Below are 11,002 nucleotides of genomic sequence, written 5' to 3'. Positions count from 1 at the left end.
GCGCGGCGCTATGGCGTCATGACCGGGCGGGGACTTCCGATTCTGGTGAAGCTTTGCCAGGACTTCTGAGTGCAACCCGGTACACCTTGCAGGTGGACAGGTGAGCTGCCGCGGACCGCACTGTGGGTGGTTTTGCCTGAGGAAGGGGAGGCGTGCTGCGCGGGGCGGTGCCAGGATAACGGAGCAGCCATCACCCCGGGTGCAGAGCCGCTGAGCTGGGCAGCGGGGAACCCTTTGGTACAGCGAGCATCCCACCTGCGGCAAGGTCGCCAGAGGTTCCCTGAGAAAGGATGAGGCTGAGCCTTGTTAGCCAGCCTGCTAGAAATGAGTCAGAGTCTGCTCTGGGGCTGCCCACGCATCTCAGGTCCACACTGCTTTTCATTAACTCTTCCTGCCCAAGTTGCAAACTTTCACCTTTGGCGGGTTTTTCCCCCTCCCCTCGCAGCTCAGAATACAGGTTGAGACACTTCTTTCATGATTCACTAATTCATTTCATCCCTTTCAGGTTATTACTGATCGTCTGCTCTCTGTCCTATATGCTAACCAGTGGGAGAACTTGGAGGCTGCCATTTGAACCCACCCATCCTTCTCTGCCCTTTTAGTTTTTTTTTTTTTTTTTTTGAGACAGGGTTTCTCTGTGTAGCTTTGCGCCTTTCCTGGAACTCACTTGGTAGCCCAGGCTGACCTCGAACTCACAGAGATCCGCCTGGCTCTGCCCCGGCTTACCCTTTTAGTTTTAAAAGCACGTCCTTAATAGCTGGAGTGGGGAATGGAACCCAACAGACCTGAAAGTAGAAAAATCTCTAATCTTTAGTCACAACGATTTGTTTAAAAGAAAACTTTGGAACCATAAGCAGGAGTGTTTGGTGTCTGTTGAATGCTTTTTTTTTCCATCTAAAGTTGAAAGGACTTTCTGTCTCTCCTGGTTTCTCCTGAGAAATCCAAGTGAGAATTACTTTCACCATCACAGATAATATGTTGTTGCTCTCCGATTGATCTTAAGATTTTTTCTTTGTTTTTAGTATTTCAAAATGCATCTTTGGCATGCCTTGTATTTCTGTAAATTTCTCCAGCTTGAGGTTGGCTCAGCTTCTTGAATCTGTAGATTTATGTCCTTCTCAAACTTGGGAAGTTCCCAGATACTGTTTCCTTGAATGTCTCTTTTAGCCCCAGATTTTCTCCTCTGGAACTCTGATGTATGAGTTTTAGGTTGTCATTGTAGTAGCAGTTCCTGGGCCACTGCTGAGTTTTTAGACTATTTATTTACCACTAATTCAAGTTTGTAAATTCTGTGAATCTATCTAAGTTCTCTGATCTGGTTCTTGTCCAGTCCACTCTGCAGTTGATCCCACTACGTAAGTTAATTTTTTTTTTTTGGTTTTTCGAGACAGGGTTTCTCTGTGTAGCTTTGCGCCTTTTCCTGGAACTCACTTGGTAGCCCAGGCTGGCCTTGAACTCACAGAGATCCGCCTGGCTCTGCCTTCCAAGTGCTGGGATTAAAGGCGTGCACCACCACCGCCCGGCTGTTAATTGTTATTTTTAAATCCCTTCTGTAGCATTCTTTTGTAGCTTCTAAACTTTAGTATGCGTTCACATTTTTGTGATGGTTTGCTTTTTTCTGGTAAGAATATTTTAATCAAGTCTTTTCTCGTTTTGGAAACTATTATGTTCCTGATGTCTTTAACATTTTCCCAAACTACTTTGAGGAAGAAGTTGGGGTGTTAGAAGATAGGAGAAACTGCTAAGGTCATCATTGGCAAAATGTCAGGTCACTTTCTGAAGTGTGGTATGGTATACTTGTCTCTTAAAGGTTCAAAATGTTTATCAGTGTGTTGTGAACTAATGCTACATGACTGATGTGGTGAGGTCCTAAGAGGTGAGACAACTTTTATCTCATCCTCAGGAGACACTTGGGTTTGAAAATCAGCTTACCTGCACTGCAGATACCCTATTAAAATGGAGCACGTAGAAAGCATAGGGATGATGTACTCAGGTCTTCAAAACAACAGCCTGTTTTTGTTTTGGAGTTCCCATTGTCAAGCTTAGCAATAAAGTTACTTCCTTGATGACTCCTGTCCCAGTGAACAAGTCAAAGCCAGCTGATGAGTTTTCTTAGTTAACCTACTAAAGACTGACTTCGCTCTACCCTTTTAAAGTTCCTAACCCACATAATCTGTGAGGATATAACATGTTGTCTAAAGGTATTAAGTGTTAGGATGGTGTGCTATGTAGCAAGAATAAATGGGGTACCCTGTATTTCCTGGGAAGTTTTTATTTTTTAAACTGTAACAACTGTCAGTGCATGTCTCTTGGTCTGGAATTACTGGTTTCCCCTAACTCATTAACCTGATATTCAAGGCCTTCATAGTCTGGAGTAGGAGAATCCCAACCCTGATCTAAATGTATGTGTGTGTGTGTGTGTGTGTGTGTGTGTGTGTGTGTGTGTGTGTGTGTTTGTGTGTGTATTTGCAAATCTGTCTCTTGTGACCAGCATTATACTTTGTGGAGTTTTTTTTTTTGTTTTGTAGGTTTTTTTTTTTTTTTTTTGAGACAGGTTCTTCTGTAATCCAGGCTGACCTTGAACTCCTGATCTTACCTCTACCTCCTAGTGGTAGGAGAATAGGCATGAGCCACAATACTTGAGTTTTTGTTTGTTTTTTGGAGGCAGTGTGGGGTGTTTGTTTGTTTTTTAGACAATTTTATGTTATGTAGCTCTGACTGGTCTCAGACTCACAACATTCCTGCCTCAGATTTTTAAATTCTGGGATTCTGGGCATGCACCAACATACTCAAACAATACTTTCCCTATTGGTAATCTTTGAGTCTTCTAGAAAGCCTTTATGGTTATTAACCATCTGTTTTGGGCCATTCTCTTTTATAAAGCACCCTTCAGATATTTTGCCTGTATTTCAATTGGATTGTCTCCATATTACTGATTTAGTAGATGTTCTCTGCATTTTCTGAATATGTGCATGTTGAGGAAATCTATTTTGTATGTATAGCTACTACACACAGGTTTTATAAAAAAATATGGACTGAAGATGTACTCTCAGTGATAGATCAAACACCTAACATATGCAGTGTCCTGGATTCAACTCCTGTCCCCACAAAAAAGTAATTATATGTTCAGATAGATAGTGTACTGGGAGATTAAGAGAATGAAAAGAAAATCACAGAGTGGGAGATCACTGTAAACCTGTCCACAAAACACACACACACACACACACACACACACACACACACACACACACACACACACACAAATGCGTAATGACACATGAGTAGCGTTCAAGATTCAAACCTGTTTCTGGAGAATATCCTAACAACAGTCTTATAACCAGAAAACCGTACACACGTGTGTATCTTTTCCTATTCTATTTCCTGAGTATACTCTCACTGTCAGTGTCTATTGATGTCTGTAGTTCTTAATCTAAAGGATGCATTTTAAAACTCGTATCCTTTATGGTTAAGGTGTACTGTAACTTGCTTAAGTAACCTTTGACTGTCCAAAGGTCAGGAGATATGTTGTAATGGACACACGAGTCTCCTGGAAGCTTTATTGTTGTCTTTTGATCTTAAGCTATATGTGGCACTCTGGTTTATGGTTCATTCATTTTCCATATTGATATCTAGTTGGCGTATGTTGTTTGTTTGAAAAACCATCTTTTCCTTACTTCTGTCCCTATATAGCTGGATGCCCACCCCATTTTCCCTTTTTATTGTCTTCTACATGCAGACATCCAGTTTGACCAAGTACCATTTGTTGAAGATGCTTTCTTTTTTCCAGTTGTGTATTTCTGGCTTCTTTATCAAAAATCATGGGACTGTAGGTGTGAGGATTTATGTCTGGGTCTTCAGTTTGATTCCACTGATCAACGTGTCTGTTTTTATGCTCATCCCATGCGTTTTTTTTTCTTTTATTACTATAGCTCTGTGGTACAGTTTGAAATCAGAGATAGCGATACCTCCAACAGTTTCTTTATTGTTCAGGATTGTATTGGTTGTTTTGGGTTTTTTGTTTATTATATGAAATTAATAGTGACTTTTTTTCAAGATCTGTAAAGAATTGTGTTGGAATTTTGATGGCGATTGCATTGAACCCGTAGATTGCTTGAGGTATGATGGCCATTTATACTATGTTAATCCTACCGATCCATGAGCATGAGAGATATTTCCATCTTCTAATATCTTCTCAATTTCTTTCTTCAAAGACTTTTTTTTTGTTTTGTTTTCAGGGTTTCTCTTTGTAGCCCTGGATGTCTTGGAACTCGATTTGTAGGTCAGATTGGCTTCAAACTCAGGTAGATCCATCTGTCCCAGCCTCTCAAGTGCTAGAATTAAAGGTGTGTTCCACCATGCCCAGCAAGACTTGAAGTTTTTAATCATACAAGTCTTGCACTTGCTTGGTAAGAGTTACCCCAAGATATTTTATATTACTTGAGGCTATTGTGAAAGATGTTATTTCCCTGATTTTTTTCTCAGTCTGCATTTGTATATAGGAGGGCTACTTTTTTTTTTTTTTTGAGTTAATCTTGTATCCAGCCACTTTGCTGAAAGAGTTTATCAGTTGTAGGAGTTCCCTAATTGAATCTTTGGAATCACATCTGCAAATAATGATACTTTTGATTCCTTCCTTTCTAATTTGTATCCTTTTGATCTCCTTCAGTTGTTACTGCTCATCTAAAAGTTCAAGTATTCTATTAAATAGATATGGAGAGAGTGGATAATCTTGTTTTATTCCTGAGTTTAGTGGAATTGTTTTGAGTTTCTCTCTGTTTAATTTGATGTTGGCTATAGGCTTGCTGTAAATTGCCTTTATTATGTTTAAGTATATCACTTGTATCCCTAATGTCTCCGGGAGTTTTATCATGAATGGGTGTTGAATTTTGTCAAAGGCCTTTTCTGCATCTATTGAGATGATCATGTTTTTTTTTTTCTTTCAGTTGTTTATGTGGTGGGTTGTATTTACTGATTTTCATATATTGAACCATTCTTGCATTTCTGGGATGAAGCGTACTTGATCATGGTGGATAATCCTTTTGATGTGATCTTTGATTTGGTTTACAAGTATTTTATTGAGTATTTTTGCATCTGTGTTCATAAGGGAGATTGGCCTGTAATTCTTTCTTTGTTGAGTCTTTATGTGGTTTGGGTATCAAGGTAACTGTGGCCTCATAAAATGAGGCCTTCTGTGTTCCTTCTGTTTGTAGTTTGTGGAATAATTTGAGGAGTATTGGCATTAACTCTTCTTTGAAACTGTGGTAGAATTCTGTGCTAAAATCGTCTGTGATCGCCACTTGCTGAGGGCCGCAGGAATATATCATAAGAACTCAGCTGGTTATGGCAAAGTCACTACCTGGAGGGATCAGGGAATTCCTCCAGAGGAAGCCAAATCCCAAGGAGTTTTTGGTGTTACTTGGTTTGTTATATATAGGCTGTATTCTGTTATGAAAATCATGTGTGCCTTCATAGTTTTCCCAAGAAGGGCTAACAGTGTGGATGATCACTCTCTGGACATACACATTCCAGGTATTTGGAGAACAGCCTGAGGAAAGGCTTTCTCTGGAATCAGATTATCTCCCTTAGCCACTTTCAAGGACTACAGGAAACACCACCCAGGTGGGTGCCCAACTTCCGAGGACTAACAGTGATAACAGCTCACCTGCAAGTCTCCTGACTTAAATTCCACAAGGAGACACCGCCCAGGGGGGTGCCCAACTTCCAAGGACTAACAATGATAACAGCCCACATGCAAGTCTCCTGACTTATGGTAAATTCCACAAGGGGACACCACCTAGGAGAGGTGGACGTTAAGTAATAGCTTTACACAATTTAGCTCGGACCCTCCCTTTATATACTGGGACTTCCAGGGCACAAGGGAGAGAAGAGAAAAGAGAATGGAAGAACTAGATGGGTAAGAACTTGAGAGGAACAAAATGAGATGGGGAAGAACTAGATTGGAGGGCTAAAAGAGAGAACTAGAGGAACGAGATGGAAGATGAGGAAGAGCCAGATGAGACAGGAGATGTGAGAGGAGCTGATAGGGGAAAGAACTAGACAGATGAGAACCTAGAAGAGACAGAACTAGATGAAGAAATTAAGATAGAACCTAGATGGGACAGTAGACAAATACAGAGAGAAATTAGGCAAGAAAGGAGCTAGACATGAGAACAGAACTGAAGCTGTGTATAAAGGATGTTATGCCAGAGGAATTAAAGCAAGTGGACTATAGAACTCGGTGTGCTGAGATTCTATTTCCTGAAAATAGTCCTCACCGTTAGTAGTTCTCTCTCCTGAGCCCCTGGGATGTATAATATTGAGGCTGGTTCCTCTAATATTATACAAGAGCCACTTTTTTTTTAAATGTAGGCACTTATTGCTATGAACTTCCCTTTTAGCGCAGCTTTCATTGTGCCCCATAAATTCGTGTATGCTGTGCATTCATTTTCATTGAATTCTAGAAAGACATTCCTTTCTTTCTTTACTTCTGCCTTGTCTCATTTTTCATTCAGTAAAGCATTGTTCAGCTACATGAGTTTGTAAGTTTTCTCTTGTTTCTCTGGTTGTTGATATCCAGCTTTCATCCCTAGTGGTCCGATAGGATGCAGCCAGTCACTTCAGTGAGACCCCCGTCTGAGAATATGAAGGTCCCTGAGAGCAGTAGACAAAGGTACCTAAAGTTGACCTCTGACCTCCACACATAGCACACTACAGGTGAGGACACACACGTAGCAAGGAAAAAGGGAAAATCTGAAAACCTCCCCTGCTGTCTGTTTCATGTTGAATGTGATTGAAAGCTCTCGGGACAGTCTACCCCAAGCTTTTTAGATGTTCTCCTTGCCAGTTCCTACACGATTGTAGGGATTCTGAGTAGCTAGAATACCCAGCAGACATTTGGATATGAAGCCGAATAAGATACACATACAAATCTACTTTGAATACTTTTGTTCAGCATTTCAGCTTTACTGTTCTCATTGGCTTCATGCAATAGAAATAGTGTATATATTCACATTATAAATATTATAATAAGAATAATGAAAATGTAGTTTTCATCTTCTAAGATTTATACTGATCCAATGCTGGTTCTCTGTTTTACCTAGTTATGCCTATTTATGCAATACTATATTGCCTAGTTTTACATAAGATTAAATTGAACAAAATACGTTGCTACATAAAATTTAAAAATTATTAATACAGATGAGCACCTGTACTTAGAAAAACAGGTTTTTGTAAATTGCACAAGTCCTCATCACACTTGGTTGTCATCCAGCCTGACTCTTGGTGCTTGTCAAATTGATTTAACCCAGGCCTGCTCATAGGCTGCAGGCAAGGCTGAGGGTGGAACTGTCACCCTTCAACAACATATAATTGTCGTCACACTGTCTTTTGTTAATCTGTCCCTGCAGAACTGAATTACTGCGGGGTGTCAGGTAAGATCTTCTTTCCTTCCTCACTGCTTGGTGAGACTCAGACGCATCAGTGAAGGGGAGTGGAAGGTGCCTTGGGGACAGGCGTGTGGACGCCACACTTCTCAGTCCAGTTCTAGTTCTTGAAGTGCTTTAGAATTGCAGTTGTGGTTTTGTTTTCCGGTTTTTATGGACTGTGCTTGAGTTTCATATCTACTTGAACTCTCATAAATCTTGAAGTTACTCAAAGCCCCAAGGTGTCATTACTTGGGATTGATAGTTAAGAGTCAGGAGTGTTTAGTGACTGGATTTCCTCTGGTGAAATGTTAAGTGTGGCCAGTGGCTTCACAGTCAGTGTCCTAATTTAACATTTTGTATTAACCTCCGTCTAATTTTGTCTCTGATGCATTGGAAATGTCAGAAACCCTTCACAAATGCGCTTACTGTGTTCCGATGGTTCTGGGGAGGAGCCTACAGTGGCATTTACTAGTGAATTAAAATCGGTCTGTATAAAAAGGTGACAGGCACTTATTTAGTCGACATAGTTTGTATCAAGAGTGGTTCCCACCCCTTAAAGGTTTTTCATTTTCCTAAGCATTCTTGCTTAAGAAAAATCAATCAAGACTTTTGGTTAAACATGATAATTTAAACACTTGTGTTTATTTCTTCCTCCTGCCTACATTCACAAAAACGACAGTAAAAGGAATGTAAACACAGAGAAAGGGAATGAAGGGACAGCAGATCCTTAGAGAAGTGAAATCATAGAAATTTTAGGGGGAAGGGAAAGCTAAAGGAGATTAGCCAAGCTGTCTCGGTGGGGCGTGTGTGTCCAGAACTGTAGTTTGTCACCCCCTAGTATCGAGTCCTCCTGTAACTGACTGTACGGTCCTCTGTCCCAGTTTGCGTGACTCCATCATGACCACTTGGCTCTTCAGCACTTTGACTGTGATCAACAGCACTCCTTGCATCAATCAGTCTTACGGACATATTTTTGTGATTTTTGTTTATTTAGAATTAATTCCTCAAATGAGGCAAAGTGGTTGCCTTTTCTAAGTATTGGCCCATGCTGTCAGGTAGTTTTCCAGATGTGTGGAATGTCCCATCCCACTGACTCCTAACCATCATTGCCCTTGTCTCATGGCCCATGCAGTCAGATGGTTTTCCAGATGTGCGGAATGTCCCGTTCCACTGACTCCTAACCCTCATTGCACTTGTCTTCGTTAAGATGGTCTGTCTGGGCACAGGCATTGAGACCTTGCCCACTGCTGGTGTAAGTGGCACTCTGGAGACACCCAGCCCTAGCGCAGTGTTTTCCATTCTGGGCATCCTTGACCTTTTGGACTGGATGCTTTATTGTGGCAGCTAGATGTTTAGCTGCATCTTTGGCCCCTAACCACTCTATGCCCGGAGTTCTCAGTTCTGCCAGTGAAAAGCAGCTCCAGTTTTTGCTCCGTGTCGTTTGGTGACAAAATCCTCTCCAGTTGGAAAGCAGCTGCAGGTGGGGTGTCTCGCAGCCTGAACAGCACCGGGGGGTGGGGGTGGGGGGTAGGGGTGGGGTGGGGGGGAGTGCAAGCTGAGGAAGCTCCAGCTGCCACTCTCCAGCCACCCCCACCAAGAACTCAGCATGGCCCCCCCTGACAAAAGCAAACCATTTCAGAGACCAGGGCCAGAGCTGTGAATGCAGTGGTAAGAGTGGGGCTAGAACTGGGAGGTGAGGGGCAGGAATTCAGTCACTGACCACAGCAGGAAAGCGTTCCAGAGCTCCTTGAGGATAAAATGGTGAGCAGCGATGGCAGAAAACAAGTGGGCAGTAAGGAAAGGACAGGGTACCCTGGGGCGGGGTGGGGTGGGGTGGGGGTGGGGCATGAAGGGGCCGGAAGGACAGAGTTTTGAAATCTTGAGACCTGGTGCCCAGCACAAGGAAGGCAAAGGCAGGGATGGGGTGTGTGTGTGTCAGTTACTTAAATATTTCAGGGTCACCAGTTTGTACGTACGAGGTTATTCAGACAATCATGCATGCCGCTGCCTCATGTCCTGGGTAGTCTCTGCCTCCCTCTTTTATAATTCAATGGCATAGTCACACAAAACAGTGTGCTTACAGAATTTGGACAGAAGAGGGTGGCTAGAATGAGCATAGAGGAGCCCAGTGGCTCCCCGTCCTGGGAAAGATGAGCCTCCCCCCAACCACTGCCAGGTGAAGGTAGAGAGAGGGCAGGTCCCAGGTGAGGCACTGGGCTATCAGAGAACTCCAGACTAGGGGAGGGGAGAGTGATCCAAGGGCACTGTGGCTTCCAGCTGGAACAGCCACAGGGGGAGAGCACCTGACTGTGATTCCTGCTTGTCTCTTTCCCGTTCCTGACCACGTGACTGCTGATTCTCAGGAAACCCCCTGATGGTGATTGAATTTGCTTTTCAGTCTTTAATGCAGACAGCTGAATAGTCTGTATCTTTGACATGCCCCGTGGCTTCTCTTCTGGGTGGTTTTGAAATGTCCCCTTTTTATTCTTTAGTGCTGTCTTTGGTTCAGGTTGTCTATTTTTACTGCCTATGTGGGGGACGAGGGAGGGTGAGGCAGGGTCTCCTGTAATCCACTCTAGCCTCAAACTCTGTGTAGCTAGAGATGCTAACCTTGAACTCATCCCTCCCCCTGCTGAGGCCTGAGACTGCAGCTCGGCAGGGCGGGCTCCTCCTGCTTTTTGCTCATCTTTATTTTGTTTCTCCCCCCCCCCCCCTTTATTTAGAGATGGCCTCGGAAGTTCAGGAAGAAATCCCTGTGCATGAGGAATTCTTTCTCTGTGGTGGAGTTGAAACCCAGATATTAAAATGTGGGCCCTGGACTAACCTCTTTGATACACAAAGTGTCACCAGGCCAAAACTGCTTATCTTCATTATTCCAGGTAAGTCGAGAAGTCACAGATCCTCAAAGACTCTGATTTTAGAATGACTGTTGGTAAACTGTGGAGAACCGGAGGGAGATTAAATGACAACTCATAACAAGCAGAGTTACTACCCTGAGAGCGTGGTTTAGTTTCCTTTACATTGATATCCTTCATATGACCTGTTATACAGAGAGGCTTTGTCTTACGCAGAAGGTTCCACATGCACAGTTTTGCAATTTCCCTCGTAAATGTTTTTATACTTACAGCTGTATCAAAGTTTAAATTTTTAACAACGTCCCCCCCACCTTATTTTAAGATGAGTATCTGTTTAATAGGGAGTTTTTATTCTGGGATTTTCTTCCTGGCCATTTGTGACTTTTCTCTGTCGCTGTCAGAGATACCTGGTTGGTCGCAGGCAATGAACTTTGAAATTGTGTTCTGCCTGGCACGCATAGCGAGACTCACTGTCGGTGTGTCTTTGGCTTTATTTCTGCATTTATTGGGTTGGACAGAAATATTCACCATTATGAAACTGGTCAAAACGGCCTTTTCCTTTAAGATTATAAAAACAGCTCTATTTCTTTCACTGTTCCGTTGAGAATCCTTCAGGCTGGACGACATCTGTTTCTCGCTCTCTCCTTAGGTGGCCATTAAGTGGCTCGCACCATTCTTTAGATGGGTGGTTCTGTCTTTGCCCTTCTGGTCTGCAATGTTATC

General features: G+C 42.6%; 1 protein-coding gene across 2 annotated transcripts in view; it reads left to right on the top strand.

Moving 5' to 3' along the window:
* The first annotated feature begins 14 nt into the window (after window positions 1–14).
* The window catches only part of Ldah (lipid droplet associated hydrolase), a 74,906-nt gene continuing 63,918 nt past the window's right edge, over window positions 15–11,002 (top strand). The window contains exons 1-2 of one of the 2 annotated variants that reach the window (XM_028867605.1): window positions 15–100; window positions 10,148–10,303. In XM_028867605.1, coding sequence (XP_028723438.1) covers window positions 10,150–10,303 — 154 coding nt within the window. In that variant the 5' untranslated portion in view covers window positions 15–100; window positions 10,148–10,149. Of the gene's footprint in view, window positions 101–7,226; window positions 7,431–10,147; window positions 10,304–11,002 lie in introns of those variants that run through there. The other variant, XM_037198135.1, reaches the window with a different exon arrangement.

This window comes from Peromyscus leucopus, chromosome 22 (assembly GCF_004664715.2).
Source record: "Peromyscus leucopus breed LL Stock chromosome 22, UCI_PerLeu_2.1, whole genome shotgun sequence".
Taxonomy (NCBI): domain Eukaryota; kingdom Metazoa; phylum Chordata; class Mammalia; order Rodentia; family Cricetidae; genus Peromyscus; species Peromyscus leucopus.
Note: the sequence above shows the minus strand (reverse complement) of the source record. Positions and strands in the feature narration are given on the sequence as shown.